This window comes from Tauraco erythrolophus, chromosome 2, assembly GCF_009769465.1.
Source record: "Tauraco erythrolophus isolate bTauEry1 chromosome 2, bTauEry1.pri, whole genome shotgun sequence".
Classification (NCBI taxonomy): Eukaryota; Metazoa; Chordata; class Aves; order Musophagiformes; family Musophagidae; genus Tauraco; species Tauraco erythrolophus.
This window is the reverse complement of record NC_141466.1, coordinates 120,932,730-120,958,280: the sequence shown is the minus strand read 5'-3', so window position 1 is coordinate 120,958,280 and position 25,551 is coordinate 120,932,730. Positions and strand designations below refer to the sequence as shown.

The window sequence follows — 25,551 nt, the reverse complement described above, 5'->3', positions numbered from 1 at the left end:
ATTAAATGAAGAAACACTATACATGAAAAGGTCAAGACGCCTTCAGCCCCTTATTTGTGAATCTACCTTCCCCAATCTCCTGGCCTTTATTGAGGTTCTTCCTTAGCTTTTTCTTCCTTCTCTTTCCTCTTCCTTTCTTTACTCCCGCACCAGTCTCTGCCAAAGCTCCTTTCCATAGCTCATCAGCTGTCACTGAAAATAAAAAAGCTTTTGTAAGTAATGTACAAGTAGAGCTTATGTTGGAAACTGAAACTGAACAAAAAACCCTTGAAATGTTAACCCTTGCTTGATCTTTGCTGGGATTTAAACTGTAGGATCACTGCCTTGCTAAGAAAGCAATTTCCTAGTATGTATATATGTATCTGGGGCAGAGATGTGCCTCTGCTCCTGCCAACTGCAATCAGACAGGCACACAGTCAGGTGCATGGTTTTTAAAAGGATTTTCAAAATTGATTTAAAGGCAGACATTCCTAACCAGTAACCAGTAAGATATTAATTCCCAGGTCATTAAAAGAAAATCATTCATGAGTAACTCAGAACAGCAATACCTGTAAGCATTTATCCAAGGACAAATACCAACGATAGTCAACTTGAATCGCTCCTAAAAATATCCAAGGGTTGGCCTGCTTTAAAACCCACAAAACACAAGAACCTAACCAACAACATAAATCTGCTGCTGTTCTCATGTTCTGACAAAACACACGGTCCTCTTTATTGCCTGTACAAATGTAAGGAGGAAGGAATGTAAGACACTTGAAACAGCCACATCACAGAGCTCAGGCTTTGGTCAGGCCTCCCCACTCCGTGGCTGCATACAGGACTGTATGAAGATATTTCAGCTGTGTGAAGATACTTCACCCAACATATGAGAGCACGACTTATGAAGCACATCATTAGTAGTTAACTTCAAACTATTATTTGCCCAGTTGATGGAAATATAGGATATCCTTATAACTTAGACAAAAACGAACCACACCAAAATGAAACTGAAAGTGTGAAGAACTCACCACAGACAGTATTTCATTCTGTTAGGCCAGACAAGAAGGCTATCACCACGGAATACACAATCATCACCATTGTTATATTTGCAGATTAATGCTATTACATGTTTCACCCAAGGCCAATGTTACTATGGAAGTTTAAATCTCGTCTTCTCTGATTAGAAAACAATTTAGTTTATTCAAAGGAGACAAAAAAAGTCAGTAAATGCTTTTAACCAGGGGAATTAAAATTACTGTGCTCAAATCGCTACAGTTCCCCAACAGCAACTCATGCTTGTTAGATTAATGCATGTGAGAGATCCTGTCCCACAGACTGGCAAACGCATTGGAACGGGTGAGGCTCTGCTATGTTGACAACACATTGAGGGACAGGAGCTATCCAGGATTTCTAGAGCTACCTCTAAGTGCCCAGGATTATTTTTGTATTTAGTAAGTTTGTATATGGTGTCAAGGTGCCTCTTCCAAAGGTATGACATAAGGTATTTCCAGTCAAAAATCTTTTATGAATTTGATGCAGTTATTTTCATAGATTTCACAGATTTCTAGGTTGGAAAAGACCTTAGAGATCATCCAGTTCAACTGTCCCTAATCCCCATTAAACCATATCCCTAAATAGTTCATCCACCCTTTTCTTAAACACATTCAGGGATGGGGACTCAACCACCTCCCTGGGCAGCCTATTCCGGTGGCTGACAACCCTTTCAGAGAAGAAATACTTTCTAACATCCAACCTGATTCTCCCCTGACTAAGCTTGTACCCATTTCCTCTTGTTCTATCACCCATCACTAATGTAAAGAGCCCTTCCCTCACCTCCCCACCATCCCTTCTCAAGTATTTGTAGGCTGTAATCAGGTCTCCCCTCAGCCTCCTCTTCTCCAGGCTAAACAGCCCCAACTCCCTTAGCCGCTCGCCATAAGTTTTATTTTCCAGCCCCTTGACCAGTCTAGTTGCCCTTCTTTGGACTCGCTCCAGGAGCTCAATATCTCTCTTAAAGCGAGGGGCCCAAAACTGGACGCAATATTCCAGGTGCGGCCTCACCAGTGCCGAGTACAGGGGCAGGATCACTTCCCTATTCCTGCTGCACTATTCTTGATACATGCCAGTATCCCATTGGCCTTTTTGGCCACCTGGGCACACTGCTGGCTCATATCAAGCCAGTAGTCAACCAACACCCCTAGGTCCTTCTCCGCCAGGCAGCTCTCCAGCCAGTCTTCCCCGAGCCTATAGCGATGCTTGGGGTTTTTATACCCCAAGTGAAGGACTCTGCACTTGGCCTTATTAAAGCTCATGCCATTGGCCTCAGCCCAACGATCCAGTCTGTTCAAATCCCTCTGAAGGGCCTCCCTACCCTCGAGCAGATCGACACAGCCTTCCAGCTTGGTGTCGTCCACAAATTTACTGAGGGTACATTCAATCCCCTCATCCAGGTCATTGATAAAGATGTTAAACAGAACCGGACCCAGCACTGAGCCCTGGGGAACCCCACTGGTGACCGGCCTCCAGCCGGATTTAGCCCCATTTACCACCACTCTTTGGGCCCGGCCATCCAGCCAGTTTTTAACCCAAAGGAGGGTGTGCCTATCCAGGCCAGCAGTTATCAGTTTCTCAACCAGAACACTATGAGAAACTGTACTTTTGAGAAATACAATCCTGAATCAAGTAATCAAAGCTCAGTACATTGGAAAGGAAGGACACACAAGACTACAGGTCCAGGAAGCTACGAAACAGTATTCCCTCAAGACAGGCAAGAGCAGAATGGCCTAGAAAGTCACTACATACCCGAATAACACATTGTACAAATAGTCCGAAAAGCTGAAGTATGTAATACAGATTTTGTCTGTATTATGGACAAGTGGAAACTGTATTATAGACAAGTAGAAATGCCCATGGATTTCACATCACAGCAACATTTATCACACTTCTTATATGCTGTGAGGCAAGAATTGTATTTGCTCCTGAGTAGGCTTTAGTCCCTGTAAAAAAGAAATTTCTATCTGAAATTACACTCTCTTTTCTAGACGTTCAAGCAAACCCTAACATCTACAGTTTTATAGTTAAAAAAAATCCCAGAAACAGTAATTTCGGCAGTAAAAACCAGTAAAGTGGCTGTCAGCCACTAAGAAATTTTCCAGCTGATTACCACAAACTGATGCACGTAGCTGTGCGCTAAACCCAAAACAAAAATAATTAATCTTCAGCTGCACAGAACTCACTAAGCAGAAAAACTTCATTGCTGACTCAGTGTGTTACTTTCAATAAAAGCCAAACGGTGATAGGCACTAGACTGTCTACAAGTAGTGAATATTACCCTAAGACAACACTGCATTAAAGTTCAGTACAGAAAAAGACTGGTGGTAAGCAGGTAATGCATCACGCGGCTTTTCATGTTCTACAGTGGACTACAGGACTATTGCATGAGCTGGAAGGTTGATGATCAATCATGTTAAGCTTCTTAGCTTATTCAGAAAACATTGTATAACTAGCAATTTCTTTTTTTAATGATAATCCCGCTAGCTTGGAAACATGGAATTACAATAAAGGTATTTACATTTTTCTTTGCAAAGTTATTTTTAAGCTGGAGCAGTTCCCCAGTCTACTGCAGTTTGTGTGGCCTCACAAAGGGTCATAATGGCTACAAAGGAGGCTGCAGAGGGGCAGCAACAAGCAGTTGAGTGACTAGAACAACGAACTGTTGAGCTGGTAATACACTCAAAAAAAAACCTCCCAGCACTTTGAGCTGTATTCTAAATATCTGTATGATAAGATCACTTAATCCCAATAGAGGAAAGTAGCAAAAGTCACAGAGTAAGGAGATTGTTCTGTACCAAAGGAGACCAGTCAACGACAACAGATCCAGCAAGATGAGGTCAGACTGAGTCAAGTTTTGGCCTCAAGCACCACGCAAATCCTGACAAAATTAGAACCAGAGAAAAACGTCACATTTGGTACCAAAGTGGAGTTCATCTAATCGGTCTATAATAATACCATCATGCGTTTGGAAAGCAGCTGGATTTAACAAAACACATCAGAAGCCTGGGGGCTACAGAGCTGAGAGCTCTTTATAAGATGGCAGATATCGCACTGATTTTAAGACAAAGTGACAAGAATGGAATATGGAGGGGACAGGCTACAGTCAAGAAGATTACAACGGTGGGGACATTGCTTACGACAGACAGACAACACAGCAATGAAGAAAATAAAAATCTGACCATAAGAAAGGTCAATCTGACTTGGCAGCAAAGCCCAAGATGACTGCAGAGCATATGCACAGACAAGAAGAAGGTCTTGTAGTGGAAGAAATAACCCAAACAGAAATGAGGATTGCTGTACTGCTTTTCACATTCGCAGAAATGCTCTGAAATGAAGATAGCACAGTAGATATGCAGTATCTTAGTCATTTGTGGCCTCACTTTAATTTTGCCTTTGTAAAACAGAAAGCTCCAGAGCTAAAATAGACCCAGTTGTAAAAGTCACCACACATTTCTAGTTAGTTACCAAAAAGCACATGGCTACAAACAAAAAAACCCAGTCATATCAGATTTAATTTTACGGCCTAGGAAAAGATCCACTATTGCATTTTTCTGAAAGCATGCAAGCTGATCACTAATAACCGTCAACAGTAAGTTTATATAACACCACTCCATTTTATTTAATCTACGTAAAAGATGTTTGCAATATTTTGAAAACGGTTTGGTTTTGTGTCTTTTTATACTATCCTTGAATTTCAGGAACCAGTCAGCCCTAGTGCTTACTTCAGAGGAAGATGAATATTAGACCACACCTCAGTAACTCACCAGTATTACCAAAAAGACATCCTGTAAACTGTACCAGAAAACAGTATCCTAGATCCTGATAAACTGAGAATAAAAGTAGAATTCTTTGACTCCTGCAAGATGAGTTCCTAGCTTGCTTAGAATACAAACTACAAAGACAAATACCAGTAAATTGGAAAACTGATGAGAGCAAAAGAAGAAAAAAGGATTAACTTTGTAAAACAGCTAAGTAGGGTCACTTCTTTCACTTATAAGTAAATTTTTCCTCAAGTTTTCTGATGAGAAGTAGTCTTGTGGCAGCAGCAGCAGATATTCAAAGACATTAATATTAATGACATAATAAAAAGATTAATGAACATGTTAGAATAAACATGCTTCTCTCAGTGTACTGTTGCCCATTCATGCCATTACATCTATGCACCTGTATTACCTTAAGGAACTTAGTAAGGTCTTTCAATCACTAACATTCTCTTCCAGGTTTCAGCTTGGAATACATGCTTTTATTAGCAGATGAGTTCTAGAAAGGTATGGTATTTCAACCACCTTCCTTCTCCAGACACCAATGGTTTTGGCACCGTCTCTAAACAAAAACAGGATTTGGAAAAAATACTTCACACATACGAAACATGAAAGAGCATCTGCAAAGGGAATGTGCTGCTTATGTCATCTATTACAAATTGCATGATGAATTATACAGTCTAGACTCAGCTGCTTAATCACAGAATCATGGAATGGTTAGTTGCCGGATCGGCCTAAGCCACGACACAACTCAACTGCCTATAAATTGATATCCCATCAAATAAGAATTTTTAACATGACACTGACACGATGAAACTAAATTATCAAGCAGTCTCACCACTGAGGTACAGGTAGAGCTGGATTATTCCAATCAAATCAGGTTTTATGATCTCTCCAGAAAAAGACAACTGCAATCCTGTCTCATCAGAGCCAACTAAAACTGTCTAAAGGAGTTCTAAACATTAGGCTTTCCTTGTAAAACGACAGCTTTCTTCAGAAGCCTAGAAAGCCCAACAGCAGTTAATTTTTTTTTTTTAAATCTTTGATGGGTTTTAAAAAGCATTGACTTTAACTTATACTTCTGTTATTTTTTGTAACAGATCACAACAGCATTTTGGTATGCTCATCCCAAATGAGAACTGCCCTTGCTGCTTCCTTTATCTCTGAACTGCAACTGTCTGCCGTCATGTGACATCACACTTCTGATTCCCTGTCTAATCCCAGTCTGCAAGCAGAAAAGTGTGGATCCATAAGAAATTATATAGTGCTGGATTACTCTCAAGTTTCCTAAATGACCACGCTCAAAACATTGTTTTCTTCAACTGCAAAAGAGACTCGTTACATTCAAAATGGAAGTGTAAGATGCATATCTGATATTGCGTCCTGCTGAAATATAATGAGAAGATAAAACACTTTCCCCTAAAGTGATGCTCTAAGAAAAAGGGCTGCTTTAGTAAAATATATGTTCTTCTTTGCATCTCTGCCTCAACCCTCTAAAGATGTCATTTCTGAGGACATAATCTGTTAGCTCCACAGGGCTTTTATTCAAAAAGGAAGGCAAGAGATCAGCAAAGCTGAGTCAAGACCTGCTGGTCAAACTAAAGGGCAAGAAGGAAATGCACAGGCAGTGGAAGCAGGGACAAGCATTCTAGGAAAAGCATAGAGATGCTGCTCAGTTGTGTAGGGATGGGGTTAGGAAGGTCAAGGAGCAGCTGGAGCTGAACTTGGCAAGAGATGCAAAGAATAATAAGAAGGGCTTCTATAGGTATGTCAGCCAGAAAGGGAAGGTCAAAGGAAGTGTACCCGCCTGATGAACAAGGCTGGCAAGCTGGTAACAACAGACGAGGAGAAGGCTGAGGTACTCAACAACTTTTTTGCCTCAGTCTTCATTGGCAACCTCTCTTCCCACACCTCTTGAATGGATGGACCACAAGATGAGGACTAAGGGAGCAAAGTCTCTCCCACTGTAAGAGAATATCAGGTTTGTGACCACCTGAGGAACCTGAACATACATAAGTCTATGGGACCTGACAAGATGCGTCCGAGAGTCCTGAGGGAATGGGCTGATATAGCTGCCAAGCCACTCTCCATGATATCTGAAAAGTCAAGGCAGACAGGGGAAGTCCCTGGTCACTGGAAAAAGGGAAACGTTGCACTCATTTTTAAGAAGGGTATTGCGCTGGTTTTGGCTGGGATAGAGTTCATTTTCTCCATAGTAGCTAGTATGGGGCTGTATTTTGTATCTGAGCTGAATATGGTGCTGATAGCACAGGGATGTTTTTGTTATTGCTGAGCAGTGCTCGCACAGAGTCAAGGCCTCTTCTGCTTCTCACCCCATCTCATCAGTGAGTAGGCTGAGAGTGCACAAGAAGTTGGGAGGGGACCCAGTTGGGACAGCTGACCAAAGAGATATTCCATACCATATGATGTCATGCTTAGTATATAAAGCTTGGGGAAGAAGAAGGAAAGGAGGGACGTTCAGGGGACTCTTCCACTTCTCTCTCTCATCCTACTGTGGGGGAGTGAGCAAGTGGCTATGTGGTGCTTAGTTGCTGGCTGGGGTTAAACCAGGACAGGTAGAAAGGAAGACCCTGGGAACTAACGACCTGTCAGCCCCACCTCTGTGCCTGGGAAGATTGTGGAACAGATCCTCCTAGAAGCTATGCTAAGGCACATGAAGGACAGGGAGGTGAGTTAACACAGCCAGCACGGCTTCACCAAGGGCAAGTCCTGCCTGATCAACCTAGTGGTCTTCTATGATGGAGTGACTACATCAGTACACAAGGGAAGAGCTACTGATGTCATCTATCTGGACTTCTGTAAGGCCTTTTACACAGTCATCCACAACATCTTTCTCTCCAAATTGGAGAGACAGGGATTTGATGGGTGGACTGTTTGGTGGGTGAAGAATTAGTTGGATAGTCACATCCAGAGGGTAGTGGTCAATGGCTCAATGTCTAGATGGAGATGGGTGGTGTCCCTCAGGGGTCCACACTGGGACCAGTGCTGTTTAGTATCTTCATCAATGACATAGTCAGAGGGCCCTCAACAAGTTTGCAGATGCACCAAGCTGAGTGGTGTGGTTGACACACCTGAGGGATTGGATGCCATTAGAGGGACCTGGACAAGCTCAAGAAGTAAGCCCATGTGAACCTCATGAGGTTCAACAAGGCCAAGTTGTCATGGTTTAGCCCAGCCAGCAACTAATGCCACACAGCAGCTCGCTCACCCTCCCCAACCTCCAGGAGATATGGAAGAGAAATAAAGGGAAAAAGGGAAGGGGACTCGTGGGTTGACATAGAAACAATTTAATAATAATAATAATAATAATATACGAGCATATATATGTATAATGATAATCATAGAATCATAGAATGGCATAGGCTGGAAGGGACCTCAGAGATCATCTAATCCAACCTCCCTGTCATGGGCAGGGACGCCTCTCAACTAGACCAGGCTACTCAAGGCTCCGTCCAACCTGGCCTTGAACACGTCCAGAAAGGGGGCATCCACAACTTCTCTGGGCAATTTATTCCAAAGTCTTACCACCCTCGTGCTGAAGAATTTCTTCCTAAGATCTAATCTAAATCTGTTCTCCTTCAACTTAAACCCATTCCCCCTTGTCCTATCAGTGGACACGCTTGTAAAAAGTCCCTCCCCAGCCTTCCTGTAAGTTCCCTTCAGGTATTGGAAGGCAGCTATTAGGTCCCCCCAAAGTCTTCTCTTTTCAAGGCTGAACAATCCCAGCTCCCGCAACCTGTCCTCATAGCAGAGGTGGTCCAGCCCCTGGATCATCTTTGTGGCTCTCCTCTGAACATGCTCCAACAAATCTATGTCCCTCTTATGGTGGGGACACCAGAACTGGATGCAGTATTCGAGGTGGGGTCTCACAAGAGCAGAGTAGAGGGGGAGAATCACCTCTCTTGACCTGCTGACCACGCTTCTCCTGATACATCCCAGGATGCGGTTGGCCTTCTGGGCCGCATGAGCGCACTGCCGGCTCATGTTGAGCTTCTCATCTATAAACACCCCCAAATCCTTTCTTCAGGGCTACTCTCAACCCACTCTGTGCCCAGTTTGTATTTGTGCCTAGGATTGGCCTGACCCAGGTGAAAGACCTTGCATTTTGACTTGTTGAAGCTCATGCAGTTTGCACTGGCCCAATTCTCAAGCCTATCAAGGTCCCTCTGGATGGCATCTCTTCCCTCAAGTGAGTCCACGGCACCACACAACTTGGTGTCATCAGCAAACTTACTGAGGGTACACTCAATGCCATCATCCATGTCGCTGACAAGGATGTTGAACAGCACTGGACCCAGAACAGACCCCTGAGGGACACCGCTTGACATCCATGTAGACATCGCACCATTGACCACAACTCTTTAAGTGCGACCATCCAGCCAGTTCTTTATCCACCGAGTGGTCCATCTGTCAAATCCGTGTCTCACCATTTTAGAGACAAGGATGTCATGTGGGACAGTGTCAAATGCCTTGCACAAGTCCAAGAAATCGATATCCGTTGCTTTACCCACGTCAACCAGCACCGTAGCTTATTATTTATTGTATAATAATATATATAAACAAGTGATGCACAGTGTAATTGCTCACCACTCAGTGACCAGCACCTGTCCTGTCCCGGCAAGTGATCCCAAACCAGGTAAGTCCCAACACCACAATCCCGGATGAGCGAGAGGCCCAAAAAGATGAGGGCAGACAGAGAGCACTCCGAGAGAGCCTTCGGAAGAGAGTTCCTGGAAGAGCAAAAGCTCTTCTTCCCCGTCAACCTTCATCTATATACTGGGCATGACGTTGCATGATATGGAATACTCCATTGGCCAATTTAGCCCTCAATCCTAAGTCTAAGTTCAAACCACAAAGGGAGTTGTGGACCCTTTGTCCTGGCCATGCTCCCTCCCAGCCTGTTGTGCTCCTGCACACTGGCAAAACATGGGAAGCTGAAAAGTCCTTGAGGTCTCCGTACCAACTATAAACATCAGTGCGCTACCAGCATTCTTCTCATAAGGAATCCCAGACTTAAATCACAACGCGGAGCTCTTCTAGCTGCTAAAAAGAGAAACTAACTCTGTCCCAGACGATGCCAGGACGCAAGTGAAAGGTCCTGCACATGGGTCAGAGTAACCACTAGTATCAATATAGGCTGAGGGATGAAGGGATTGAGAGCAGCCCGGAGGAAAAGGACTTGGTGGTGCTGGTCGATGAGGAGCTTAACATGAGCTGGCAATGTGTGCTGGCAGCCCAGAAAGCCAATCGAATCCTGGGCTGCATCCGAAGAAGCGTGGGCAGTAGGTCGAGGGAGGGGATTCTGCCCTTCTACTCTGCTGTCATAACACTCCACCTGCAGTACTGTGTTCAGCTCTGGGGTCACCAAGATAAGAACATGGACCTGCTGGAGCAGGTCCAGAGGAGGGCCACAAAAACGATCTGAGGGCTGGAACACCTCTGCTATGAGGAATGGCTGAGAGAGTTGAGGTTGCTTATCCTATTATTCCCACAGGATAGCATGGGAAAGTTTTGGGCAAGTTCCCCAAAACCAGAAACAAATCTGCTGCATTACAACAGTACAACAAAACCTCTGGAACTGAAAGATATATTCATACTGCCACACAGACACAGAAATTAACTCTGTTTAACTGCAAACCTTCAGCACACTATCCAGTGCAATTGACATTAGAATTTCACATTTTTTAAAACTGGCAATTTAGCACAATGTCAGCAGCAAGCTGCAGATGTGGGATTTTCAGGTTAGTCACAATTCAAATCCTGAACAAATCCAGCTACAAACCCAGTCAGTAACACGCTAAAAACTTATTAGCTTAAACAAAGAACCAAAACTGCTGTAAATTATCCTGACAAACATCTGAGAAATTGTATTTTTAGTTCATAACATCCTTTTAAAAAATCAAGACCTTAACTTAGCTAACAGATGCTGCTGTAAATGCTTTCATTTGCAGGTGTTTTTTTTCTTTTAAAATAACAAGTCTTACAAAGCTGGCCTCAGTGTCACCAGATGGATATGGAGAAGAGAGATTTCAGGGAGGTTTGCAAACTAAACACCATTGGCCTGGTTCATTTCCTCAAAACAAAATAAAAACCAGAGGCCAAGTGCCTTCACAAAAGTTATACTGCATAGTAACAAACCAAACCCCAATAAAATAGCCCTCCCCATTAAGTACGATTAACTGTAAGGCATTTAATATTCACTCCCCTTTTTCTGACTAAAACCAATTAACCAGCTATTCTTCAACAGACATGCACACACAGGCATCCCCAATGTAAAAGGGAAAAAAAAAAAAAGGCAGTTGGATATTTGGAGCTCTTCACATCCTTAATGCTGAAAAATGAAAACTCTTCATATGTTACTACTGACAATGACAAGCAGTAACTCAGTAATTGTTTATCTGGAGTGTTCATACTTAAAGAAAAATTCTTTAAAAATTGAAAAAAGTATAATCATTTTTTCACTCTGATCTTCAAATGAAGCATGACAGAAAAAGAGCAATTTAATTGAAATAAATCTCACATAGGACTACAAAAATTTGATATAAATTGTAATTAAGGAGCAGGCTTTCAGGAACTTGTTTCCAATAAAGAACACAAACACAGAGATTTATACGGAGTACAACTGCTTCCAGTAAGCAAAGCCTCTAGAGACGAAACGTGTTACTCTGAGTATGACTTCATATCTTTGGTCTAAATGATTCTCCCTTGATTGTTACAAGCTAGTTCTGTAACATCTGAAATATCATCATATTCCTTATTCTGTATTCTAACCTAAGAGGAAACATCACCTAGCAACAGAGAAATTAATTTATTCTTTTAATTTGTTCCCAAGGGTAGCTAATGGAATTAACACTTTGAGCAGGAAAGCACAATTTTTATATAGTCCCAGTATCAAATAAATGTTCTTTATTCTCACATACACTTGGATACAACACGCATGTTGAGAAAACAATGCTTGCTGGTTTGGATGATTAGGGTCAAAGATAACTCCTATGGCTGGGAGACAGCCAAATTGTTTCAGTATTTATGACACATCCATATGCCTCTGCTGCCTTCAGGAATGACAGCCCATATATTTCCACCAATTCGGTGCCTATCAAATTTAAATGGTCTATATCTCACATTTTTCTCATTTCCAGGTCAGACAGATACATATGTCTTCCATTAAACATACAGCACTTCTTACCAACGTTTCTCAACAACTGAAGCTTAAGCATCTGTTCAGCAAGTCTAAACTGGTGAGATTTCCCAGTCTGCGTGCCTGCATGGTACAGCACGTAAATGTACTGAGAGGTGGGGAAAACAGATCTGCCCTATCCTCTCAGGCAAAAGTTGGACTGGAACTGGCACAAGACATTATCTGCAAATACCAGGTCTACTGGGACACACTGAAAAAGGAGGCAACACTTTTCAGAGGAAGTTAGTTATTTTTTAAGCATGATCTGAAAAACCTGAGGCCCTTCCAGATCTCTAAATAAGTATGTGAAATCGTTAAGCAAATGGAAACTGAACTGCTTCCCATAGTGGGAAGGATGGAAAGGGGAAAGGAGAGAGGGACAGAAACTAAGCCTGGAATAACAAGATCACTTTAAATTAGTTCATTACAAACTGAAATACGTCACTAGACAAGAATAAATCCCTGTATGCGTTTCTGTTGCAGGAGACAGCTATCTGGGTAAGGATCACAGACAGCCTAGGATAATTGCAACTCCTCTTATTTAAATGAATTCCTTCTACTTAAATGAGTTAAATTGTTTTTAATAGTTAAGTTGAAGGTATAGATGATCCTATTAACAAGAGCATGTTTTTAAAAGTATGATGGAGAAGTACATCATCCCTAATGAGATAGAAGAGTATAGTCACGCTTCTCAGTCACAAAGGACTGTCATTTGGTTGACGTTTCACTTGAAGATTGTTTCGCATAAAACATATATGCATTTTTATGTTACCGCTTCTGAAGCGGCTGCACTGCTAGAGGATGAGTGATTTATACTCTTAATATCTACTTCATTTGAATTTTGAAGATTTTATTTTTGACTTCTGTAAGAGAAACTGTTCTTAGAATAACTGTACTCCAAAATATACACCCCTCAGTCTTCTGAATCTGATGGCTACTGTCTCTGCTGAATACAAAAAGGAGGTACACTTAAATTCTTCTAAGTTTTTACATCTTATTAATTAAGCCAATAGTTTTAGGTAGTTTGCCTAAATACAACTTGTTTAAAAATTTATTAAGTCAAGCAATTGGGATGCCATCATAAGAAACATTTTTAATTCAGTCATCTAACAAACATTTTCAATTAAGTCATCTAACAAGACAGCTGGCAAAATTCCTGATAAAACAGACCTCATCTAGTCTCTGTGAACACGAACATAAGCATAATTAAGGAAACATCTAACCTACGAACTGTAATCACGTTGCAATCACTTGCAATGCTGTACTTTAAATTTAAGATAAACAAAATAACAACAGTGCTTAGCTTACGTGTTCTTATCTTGTGACTGCTTCAGTGTCTAAGAAAAGGCTCTAAATTAACTTTTCCTGCAGTTGGCATCCTTAGAAAACCTTTACCATGCAAAGCCTCTGGTTCACACTGAAGCTTTCTGCAGGTCTTTTGAGACCTCTCTACCCTCAGTTGCTTGAAATCAGTCAATGGTCAAAATTTACTAGGCAAGACAAACTGATACACAGCACGACTGCTTAAACCCCATTTCTGTTGCAAATGTAAACAAAGCAAATACAGTATTCTGCCACTCAGATGTTGAGAAGAATAGGAAGAGACCACCAGTTCTGAAAGCCTGATTTTGTAGAGTTCTTACATTCTACAGATTATAAACAGTCAGAGAATTTGCCTCTCGAACTGCTGCTGTTATCTCCTCCAAAGATTATGTTCTTATTATTCATTCTCTTCCCCTATGGGATAGCACAAGGAACCACGAAACAGGTGCAATGGCCTCTCAGCTATCTCAGTTCACAGTCCCAAGTGTGAATTTAAACAGCCATCATCTCTCAATTATGTCAAGCATGCGTGTAATTCCTTTCAGGACTGGAAGAAAATACTGCAGCTGGACAGATAATTAGCAGGACGTTATCCACAGTTTTTGTTTAACACATTATTGCATGTTCGTTAATCATTTGGAAAATAAACACACAATTTATATTCTCAATAAAGGACCAGGAAACAGAGGGGAAGGTGTTTCTCTCTCCTGTTCAATGACGTATATTAGATGGCTTCACTGTGCCATAAATCAAACCCTTGCTTGCTATTAAAAGATAATAAACTGACCCTGTGCAGGCACTTCTGTCAATAGCTGCAGTTGCAACTACATCCTTAGGAGGTATGTAAGTAGAGTAGATACAAAAAGTTACTATACATAGATTTTCATGACTGTATCTCTCCAAAGCAAAATTTTCTTTTGTCCTTCTAATTTAAAGATTTAATAATAATTTTTATTAAGATTAAAAATAATAATTTAAATCCAACTTGAGACTTACATTTATTGAAGAAACTGCTTTTTCTGCATTGCGTGACTGTCACGTTCCAGGGAGCAGAGATGGAACACTGTGTCTGGAAAGCCCATGCCAGGCTAGAATACAAACGGCAACTCCCTTTCACTGGCACAGAAGCAAACCCTGAGAATGAAGACAAAAAGATGTTTATATACAGGACATTTTCTTCTTTAAAATAGCATTTTCTGTACCAGAAGGGAAAAAAGTAATATTTACTCATACAGCTTAGTTTCCAAAGGGTATCAGACTTGAACCTTCTGTCTTGAAGTGCAAAGTGAGCTGCAGCAGAGGGGTGGAAATATTGCAATAGAAAATGTCACAAAGAGAAGGCGGCTAGAAGCCTTCCAACATACTGCTGATAGAGTGAGAATGCAGCCTCAAAAAGCACAAATATTGTTCTAGCAGTAAAACGTGCCATAATGTTCCTGGACAGATTCAAAAGTGATAAATAAATACATCAGTAAATACTATATATGCTACGAAAACCAAATCTGATATCAACCCAATAATCCTGTTCAATATCTTCATTAATGATCTGGATGGTGAGGCAGAGTGCACTCTCAGCAAGTTTACTGTTGGTAAAAAACTAGGAGTGGCTGATACACCACAGAGTCCTGCTGCCATCCAGAGGGACCTTGACAGGCTGGAGAAACGGGCTGACAGGCACCTCATGAAGTTCAACAGGCGCAAGTGCAAAGTCCAGCACCCCGGGAGGAAACACATGCACCAATGCACCCTGGGGGCTGAACAGGTGTAAAGCAGCTTGGCAGAAAAGGGCTTGATGGCCACGGAGATACCTTGGTGGTATCTCAGTGGCCATCGAGTCGACCATAAGCCAGCAACGTGCCCCTGCAGCAAAAAAGGCCAACAGTATCCTGGGCTGCCTTAAGAGGACTGTTGCCAGTGGGCTGAGGGAGCTGATGAGACACACTTGGAGCACTGTGTCCAGTTCTGGGCTCCCCAATAGTAGAGAGACATGGACATACTGGAGAATAGGACATTAGGAAAAGGTTCTTCACTGAGAAGGTGGTCAGTCACGGAACAGACTCCCCACAGAAGGTGTCATGGCACCAAGCCTGTCAGAGTTCAAGGAGTGTCTGGACGACTGCTCTTCGTCATTTAACTTAGTTTTAGGTATTCCTGCAAGGAGCAGGGAGTTAGACTCGATGATCCTTATGGGTCCCTTCCAACTTCAGATATTCTATGATTCTGTGAGAAAGTCCAGCAAAGGGTCACAAAGACGACTAAGGAACTGGAGCATGTCTCATAAGACAAGAGTCTGGGAGACCTGGGACTGTTTAGCCCAGAGAGAAGCAGGCTCAGGGGGAATCTTACCCATGTATCTAAATATCTGAAGGGAGGGTATAAAGAAGACTGAGCCCCAAGCTCTTCTCTTTGGTGCCCAGTGACAGCATAAGAGGCAATGGGCACAAATTTAAAAACACAAAATTCCATCTGAACCTAAGAAAACATTTCTTTTTTACTCTCAACTGAACATGGTCTGGGGTAATCTACCCTAGTTGACCCTGCTCTGAACAGGCAAGGTGAACTTGATGATCTCCAGAGGCCTCCAACCTCAACTATTCTGTGATTCTGCAAATTCATGAACCTGACATACTCTGGTACACTAAAAGGAGAACGTACCTCCAGAAGTACCTTCCCCATGGCCCTCCACATCTGATTATTGCAAAGCTAGCCAATTACACATGCTCTTATCTCCAGAACAGATTACTTCAACATAGCGTACATGGTGGTCCGTCTTCTGCCAGGTGGCTCAGGTAACACAGAAAGGTTGCTATTCTATCAGTCAAAGGGAGCATGTTATACCTACTAAGGCTCAGGTACTCACCTACAACAATGAAAGCAAGATATGCTTTCATTTATTGACCAGCACAGAGGAAGGAGTAGTTCCTCAGAAGTAAGGAATCCATATTTTTCCTACTTACGTAATCAATCCATCCAAACAGTGTGCATATTCAATAAACTAAAAAGGGTTATACTGTCTGGAAATCAATTATTCAACATGTTATTCACAAAATGGTAATAAAATATATATTAAAAAAAATCTACTTCTTCCTAAACTACACTTAAATTCAATCTTTTCAGATAGATTTTAAAAGCAGAAAATAAGCATGACTTTTGTCACGATCTGTTACCATCCTGTATCAATAAAACAACGATCCATTTTTTGAAGTCATGACAATAGCTCCTTCCAGGCAAATAATCAGTTCAGTTAACTGGGGTAATGTTGCAGGAAGTTCTAAAAAATTCCTCTCAAAATAGTCTGGAGATGTAAATTTATCATCATTTATTCCAATGAAAAGTTAAAGTTTAAAATAAAACACCAATATGAAAATTTTGTGAAAAACTATTGATTTTCACAAAATAAAAAGCAGCCTAGAAACAAAACCCCCAAAATAGGAATAGAAGATTCTTAAATATCTGGTTAAATTTGCAGAGAATGCAGAACATACACTGAGTCATAGTATGAGACACATCCAAACAACATGCTAGTCACTACTCAAACACTTCCTTTCACTTCCAACTGCTACTGAACTAGTAGTCACTCCTCATACAAACCACATAGGCAATGTTAATGATAACACTGTAAGTATAAAAAGGTTTTGAACTGTTTCATGTTTTTAATATGCACCTGATGACAAACTGTTAATCTACAAGATTACATTAACAGTTCATCTGAGAATAATTTTCACAAAAATTACAAGAGCTATTAATTTTTTTTCAAATGGCATTCAGTTAAAGAAGTTAGTTTCTAAAAAATAGCATGATGTATCTACAGCTAATTTAAAATTACACTGTGTGGCAGTATTTATATTTTCCCTTGTTTGCACTCTTTAATTGCCTACAGCTGGAAATTGCTTCAAAATAACTTGCAAAACCTAATCCTGTCTTCTTCACACACAAATTTTGTCATGCCTCAAACATGACTTGAAGATGATCTTTTCACATACATGAGCACATCTACCAATAATTTCCCTGAACAAACTCCTTTTAATACAAATATTTTATAACTGCTAGTTCTTAACGCCTTTTTGGGAAAAATGAGGTAAGAAAACATCTGGACATTTATGAACAGATGAGTTGGTTCAGGCTAGTGGCCTAAGTACCTCAGTGTTCTGTCTCCAGTAAGCACTCTAAATAGCTGCTTGGAGAAGGGTAAAAAGTGAGTGAATGTGTATAATACTGTCCTCCTTTGTATTTTCTCAGTCTCTGACTACTTTCAGTGCAGGTGATTTCCTCAGAACCACATAGACATCTTGCATCCACAACACTCCTTGGTAAGGAGTTCCATACATCTCCTACTCACCATGTAATGAACCAGATGTTATTGTTGTTGGGTTTACTAGCAGCAGCAGCAGCTACTATTATTATTATTACTATCATCATACCATCACCAGCCTGTTTTATTAGCTCCATGGCCATTATTCAGATTGGAACAGAAAGTCGTTTCCTATCCACTCCAGACGTGATCTGGCAGACTTCTCTCATTCTTCCCAAGGAAGCCTTTTCCAGGTTGGGAAGTCCCAGTCTACTCAGCTGTTGCCATGGTATTTCTAGTGCCTCTTCTCCCCTTTGTATCAGTCTCCTGCAGTTGTGATCTAGTCTATCGGACATGAAAGGATTTAGAACTTCATCACTTTATATTTATCTATAATGTAACGCATTCACTGTTTTATTGCCCATTCACTCAATCTTTGGTAACTCTCGAGCCTTTCTTTTCTACTTTAAATAACTTAGTATCATCACCAAAATAAATTACTTTGCTGCTCAATCTCTTTTCCAATGAGTTTATGAATATGCTAACCAGTACAGATGTTTATGGAACTCCACTGGTGATCCCCCTCTGACAAAAGAGCTCCAACACTCTTCCCTACCTTTCAGTAAATTATTTAAACACACCAGGACCTCCTTTCACATTCCACATCTGCTGAACTTAAAAGTCTGTGGTGAGGGACTCTGCTGAGCTATCTGGAAATCATGCATACAGTGCATTAACTCATTATCCTACTGAATCTCTCAGAAAAAACAAGAAACACATCCAATCTCTAAGAGATTTGTAAGGTTGAATTTTCCATTACTAAAGGCAGGCATAATCTTTTTATCAATGTTTGCTCCACAAGCTTTTTGAAAAAGATTGGTGCCACATTTACCACCTCCCACTCTTCAAGTAACAAAGCAATTTCAAAGCAGAGGTTACAGACTCTTACTGGTAATCCATCTCTTTCAGCCTGGAGTTCTCTTAGAGCCTTTCGTGCATAGTTTCTGATCCTGCTAATGATCATCCTCTAGATTTGTCCCATAACCTCTTTCACAGTTATTTTAATTTCAGAAAGATCCACTCTCACTGCCATCACCACCAAGGGGCACCATAGGGAAATCTTTTTTTTCCAGTGAATAATGATGCAAATAATGAATTTAGCTTCCCTGACTGCTTCTTCTGACTGCTCCTCTTACATCCTGTTTGTTAAAGTGGCCCTACAGACACTCACTTTTGAGTTATCTACTGGAGCAACAGTTTACTAGCTAAAACAAGATAAGTAACCAGTCAATATTCAGAATACCAGGAACAATACTAATTGTCTGGGCCAGGCTCAAACACACATTAAGACATTACAGCGAGAAAGTCATCACTTTGTTTGAACTGGTCATCTGCACTTCTTAGCAGTGGAGGTGTTTCACAATTCTGTAATACAAAACCATATTCTAAATTCTCTGCCTAAGAAACATTACATTAATTTGGAAAACAAAACATAAGAATATTAGACAGTTTACTTCATTGCAACAAATATTTGCAATGCAATTTACTTTTGGTTGTTTGTTTTACTCCTACTTTCATCAGCAAAAAAAGGTTCCACATTCTAACTACTGTCTCCTTCTGAAATTATGAGGGAAACCTGAAAAAAGTCTATACAGAGGCAATAAACTCAGGACACAATTACAACAGTAAGAAGAATCAAGAGACAGTGGAATCAGATGAGTAACTGCTGCAGAAATAAAATTCTGACAGAAAGGATGGGGCACAGAAGAGGAGAAAAAGTCAAATGTCAAAAAACAGGAGAACCTGAATGATAGAACAGGAGAACTGATATGAGAGAAAAAGGTCAGAAGACCTTCAACTGATCTCATGAAGTCTGGTGAGCCAAAGCTATTTTAAAAGAAGTACTACAACATCCGACCGTAACAATTCGTAACAGAAGTTGTTAAAGCCCAGGGTGAGATCCTGGCTTCACTGAAACCAGTGACAAATCTCCTTATTTTCTTTAAGGATTCAATCTTTTCTCAAGTGAGAGCAATTTATACTTTTAAGAATGGCAGAGAGAGAATACCAGTTCTGAGCTGGCAATCAAAATAATATGTCTAGGAAAGCCCAGGGGCTGTGTTGACAATATTCTGGACACTGGCAGATGAGACCCTGAATTGCAGCAGGACAAAAGGAGGAGGAGGAGGAGGAAGACACGGCAAAAAAAAAACACAAATCCACATGATTCCTAAAGTCTGAAACACTGAGTGCTGGTATTTAATAAAGTATACCCACACACTTCTGTACACATACTGCTACCAAGAGAATAGACACTTTGAAAGGAGAGCAAAGAATAGAAATATTTATGGAATGTAAACAGTTGGAAATGTCACATCTCAATAAAACAGCATTTCGACATGTAAGTATGCACAGTTAATGCACCATATCCTCCATTCCCTATACATCCTCCAAATATCCGTGATGAGATTTTTATTTAAAATCTAAAATGTTTCTTACAATAAGCTCTTCGAAACTGAATCATTTGTAAAAGCAAGACAGGTCACGAATGCTGGACTGATGTCTTGCCACGAGCAAGAGACACATCAACAAAGCAGCAGAAAAATGCACACTTACTAGAGCGCTCTGCACTAACAGAAAATTAACCCCTCAGTGACACTTCCTTGCTATAAACCTTACAGTTAAAACCCTGCACTGACTCCTAAGTGTTACCTTTTCACTGGCTAAATACAAAATGTTATACAAGCATAAATATACATATATTCAGCACTAAAAATTCACTTAACAAAACCACTATAAAACCATTTCCTTCTTCTCACAAGATGCAACAGAAGAATGAATCTCAAGATAGGTGGAAAAGTAAACCTAACAGGATAACAGTTTTATTTCTGCAAACATCAAGTCCCTAACAGTTTTCTTTCTACACTCACTCCAGTTCTACTACTTTAGTGTACCCATTTCATTATAACTTTCCTAACCTTTATTTCAGTTACATACTGGTTTAACATGCCACCTTTGGGAGATTTATGCACAGGATGCAGCATCTGTCAGCACACATACTGCCCAAAATTGGAAGGCATTGCCATTTGCTTTCTTTTTCTAACATTCTGAAAGACAGCAAGCATGCTGGACATCCACATATTTACTTTACTAGTGAACGCAGTTCAGCAAGCCTAAGCACTAATTTTATTTTTTTTTTTAACCATTGGCAACAATGTAATAATCCCCTCTACTCCAGTAATTATTTTCCACAGGAATCAAATACAGAAGACTGTTCTTACCCAGTTCTGTACCTGAGAGAAAGAAACACTGCACCAAGTTCCAGCAGTGAGAGCTGCACTGTAAAAAAACAGAGCTATCAAGATGCTTATTGTGTGGTTACAATGAGAACTTCGGAAAAATTGCCCGAGTATAGTTCCAGACATACACATGGGAGGCTCTAGGCTGAAATAATCACAACATTCTCAAAAGGTTTATGTACAAGAAAACAGAGATGTTCTGATTAAATTCCAAATGGCAGTTCTGAAGATATCAAGTGCTGTTAACTTAGCCTCTAATGGGCAATGAAGTTTTGGGGTTTTTTTTTTGCCCAGTTTTTCTGTTTAACATTTGCTCACTGCTTTTTATTCAAATGAAACTGCTACACACAGAAATAACACATTGATACAAACAATCACAACTGGGAAGACACTTCAGAATTGTTACTATTCTTTTCATATCATCTCATAAGTTCGTGAGAAAGGCCCACATAGTAATGAAATCTTAAGGGGGACCTCATTAATGTTTATAAATATGTAAAGGGTGACCGTCATGAGGATGGAGCCAGGCTCTTCTCACTGGCATCCAATGATAGGACAAGGGGAAATGGATACAAGCTGGAACATAGGAGGTTCCGCTTAAACATGAGGAAGAACTTCTTCCCAGAAAGGGTAACAGAACACTGGAACAGGCTGCCCAGAGAGGTTGTGGAGTCTCCTTCTCTGGAGATGTTCAAAACCTGCCTGGACGCATTCTTGTGTGATCTGATCTAGGTGGTCCTGCTCTGGCAGGGGGATTGGACTAGATGATCCTTTGAGGTCCCTTCCAATCCCTAACATTCTGTGATTCTGTGATACAAACTGCTTTTTAAAAAAACTCTTCCACTACCTTGGAAAAATTCAGATGTGAAGAACTTAACTTCTCAAGCATTGCATTTAAAAATCACAGCACGTGGAAAGGGTGACGACCTGGTCTAAGCATAGAACACAAAGGTAATAAAATCAGAAACAGCTAGAGTCATACCTGAAAAGACACAGATTATTTTAATAAATTATTTAAAAGCAGTTGCAGCCATTTACTTTTCCTGGTCACTAGACAGTGAAAACGTTTCCCTCCATCAAGGAAACACCACTGGCCTGCTTTCAAACCTCCCTGAATGCTCAAGCTTTAATTGCAGTTCGGCTACAGAACGGGTATCACTTCATCATAGATTGCCCTGAGGAAGAAGAGAGACCAGAAATTCATTAACTGCTTAGATATTTTTTTTTTCTCAGGAGTGGAGGAAAGGAAGTTTTCAGAGGACTGTAGAAGCTAAAAAAAGCCAGGGAATCCTCTGCTGAAAGCAAAAATCTTGCCCAGCTTCCAGGTGTTCTAGTAGTGAGCTTGAATATACTTTTACCAATGTAATCTGGCCTTTCTTCCCACCTCGGTTGCCAGCTTTCCCTGGAGGACACACAGGCATTAATGTAGTTCATTATGACTTTTGGCTAGAACTTAAGCTCATGCAAGCTCCCTAGGCTGTATAAAGGATTCTGAGACAGGTTCACCAAGATTTATGAGCAGGATGCATAGCTGATGGCATACAATGACTGTAAAGATGGAAGTCACTTTGGAGGAAAAGTGAAAACAAAGGGAGACAGAAAGACATAACACGTTTCCCAAGGCAGTCTCCAGCGCTGCAGACGATTTCCCCCGTAAGAACTCCCCATAGCATGTATATACTTTTGATCAGGACCCTTGTAGACTACTCACTGGATACATGGAGGCTGGCTCCCATAATGGACCCAAACGCTACAACCCAGAGGAAAGCAAAGGGAAGAAGAGATGTTTTTCCTGCTCCTGCCAGGTACTACCCAGGAGAACCCACCAAACACTACTGGGATTCACAGCTGCAAGACCATAAGGACAACACCATGAGAAGAAGGGAAAAACACCCCGCTAAAGGCTCTGCAACAGGGCAGCTTGGGTGAAAGGGGACATTGTTGATGAAAGGCAGGCAGCAAAGTTGTAAACGGAGGGTAACGTACCCATGGCACTGCAATAAATACACCTATACTGCCTTAAGTTTGTGTCAAAACATCAGGAGTATTTACTGCTTAAAAACTGTATAACGAAAAGACTTTGATTTTCTCTTATGAGAACCATGCTGGTAAAAAAACCAAACTATATCAAAACTAACCATATATTCAGAAAATGCCACCCAGCAGAAGTTTTCAGATATACAGTATTATTTCTCATATATCAAAAGACAATTTTTGCAATTTTCTAACTGCAATTTTTGAAAGACAGATCCAAAGTCAACTCTGATCCTTAGTGGAAAAAACATACATGTTTTCCCTTCCTCCTTAGTATACTTTAACCTCTACTGGGAAAAAAAAAACATTTGAATTTTGAAAAGTGACTGCAGAGGATTGAGAACCAGAAAGAAATGGCTACTGAAGAATTAGAGAAGTCTAGAAAACAAGCTTAGATTCCTATCAATTAGAAGGGTCCAGGAAGACATAAGAGGAGAAAGACAGAAAGAAAGAAAACAATAGTTGAATTAAAAATTAAACCACCTCACTCCACTATCTTAAGGCATATATTACTGCCCAAGTTACTCTGATGGGTAACAGATACAGGTTTCCAAAGGCACAGCTGGCCTGCCCCAAACCCTGCAACAATCATAGAATCATAGAATGGTTTGGGTTGGAAGGGACCTTAAAGATCATCTAGTTCCAACTCCCCTCCCACGGGCAGGGACACCCTCCACTACACCAGGTTGCCCAAAGCCTCATCCAACCTGGCCTTGAACACCTCCAGGGATGGGGCATCTACAACTTCTCAGGGCAACCTGTTCCAGTGCCCTCTGAGTGAAACATTTCTTCTTTAGATCTAATTTAAATCTCCCCTCCTTCAGTTTAAAGCCATTGCCCCTTGCCCTATCACTACACGCCCTTGTAAAAAATCCCTCTCCAGCTTTCCTGTAGGGCCCTTTAAGTACTGGGAAGCTGCAAAAAGATCACCCCGGAGGCTTCTCTTCTCCAGGCTGAACAGCCCCAACTCTCTCAGCCTGTCTTCATAGCAGAGGTGCTCCAGCACTCGGACCATCTTTGTGGCCCTCCTCTGGACCTGCTCCAGCAGCTCCATGTCCTTCTTGTGCTGGGGACTCCACAGCTGAACACAGTATTCCAGGTGGGGTCTCACGAGAGTTGAGTAGAGGGGCAGAATCACTTCCCTTGACCTGCTGGCCATGCTCCTTTTGATGCAGCCCAGGATACGGTTGGCTTTCTGGGCTGCCAGCGCACAGTGCCGGCTCATGTGGAGCTTCTCATCCACCAGCACTCCCAAGTTCTTTTCCTCAGGGCGGCTCTCATTCCATTCTCCGCCCAGCCTGTTCTTGTGCTTGGGATTGCCCCAACCCATGTGCAAGACCTTGCACTTGGCCTTGTTGAACTTCATGAGGTTCTCACAGGCCCACCTCTCAAGCCTGTCAAGGTCCCTCTGGATGGCAACAATGAGCAAGAGCTGCATGCCTAAAGCCTGTTTATGACATCAAGTACATGTTTACAGGATCAAAGAAAGAAATTTGGAAACTGCTAAGCAGTGACAAAAGCAACCTTGTCCACTGATGACAATGCCAGCGTAAAGCTAGTTATTTGGGAAGGTATTTATCACATTTCCTGTCCTGGAGAAGAACTGCATTTGCAAGAGCAACAAGGTTCACACTACCTAGCAAAATATAAGGAAGGTATTTGGATATAAGGGAGAATTTTTTCACTCTCAGGGTGGTGAGGCACTGGAACAGGTTGCCCAGAGAAGTTGTGGATGCCCCATCCCTGGAAGTGTTCAAGGCCAGACTGGATGAGGCTTTGGGCAACCTGGTGTAGTGGAGGGTGTCCCTGCCCATGGCAGGGGGGTTGGAACTAGACGATCTTTGAGGTTCCTTCCAACCCAAACCACTTTATGATTCTATGAAAATACAGGCTTTTAAAAAATAACATTTGTTTAGAAAATCCCATTAGCACTGTTTAGATATAAACCGGAATTCACATCTAGCTCTTGTAGGACCCAGAGTGACTGCACAGAGAAGGGAATGCATGCGACCATGTTGCCTTCTGACCCCACCTCCCCCACACACCCCCCCTACACCCATCCCCCCGGACTGCGCGGAGCCGCTCGGGGCACTGCCTCCCGTGGCGACCTCCAGGACCGGGCCGTAACCACGGGAGACGGGCCCGCGAGCAGGCGATCACCGTCTCTCCTCCCTGCGGAGGCGCCCCCAGTGCCATGCGCTCCCCCATCACCTCGCCACGGTACTCGGAAAACACCATAGGCGCACGCCCGGCCGATCGCCACCACCGCCGCCGCCATGCTGGCCCCTTCCCCTCCTCCCGGCCACCGTACTTAGCTGCCCCGCGCACTGCCTGACGAGAAACCGAGGGCAGCCAGAGAACGGCTGAGGGGAAGGGCGGAGCGGCGAAAACCAACAGCTGAAGCCTTCCTGAAACGGCTCCCATCGCTGCGGCCCCTTCCGGCCAGCAGCTGCGCAGCTAACGGCCCAACAGGCAGTGGCAGAGCAGCCTCGCGGCAGAAGCCCGTCTCAGGACCTCACCGGTCTCACCCGGCGGCGGAGACCGCGCTGGGCGGCGGCGGCAGCGCTGGGCACTGGGGCGGGCCGCTCGGCCTGAGGAGTTGGGATAAATCAC

At 42.0% G+C, this 25,551-nt stretch overlaps 1 protein-coding gene across 1 annotated transcript in view; it reads right to left on the bottom strand.

The window, feature by feature from the left end:
* MRPS5 (mitochondrial ribosomal protein S5) overlaps window positions 1-25,217 on the bottom strand; it is a 75,777-nt gene extending 50,560 nt beyond the window's left edge. The window contains exons 1-3 of the mRNA XM_086631844.1: window positions 25,150-25,217; window positions 14,311-14,448; window positions 67-192 (exon numbers count right to left, since the gene is read on the bottom strand). Of these exons, the coding sequence (XP_086487970.1) occupies window positions 67-192; window positions 14,311-14,448; window positions 25,150-25,216 (331 nt within the window). The 5' untranslated portion in view covers window position 25,217. The remainder of the gene's footprint in view (window positions 1-66; window positions 193-14,310; window positions 14,449-25,149) is intronic.
* Between the last annotated feature and the right edge of the window lie 334 nt (window positions 25,218-25,551).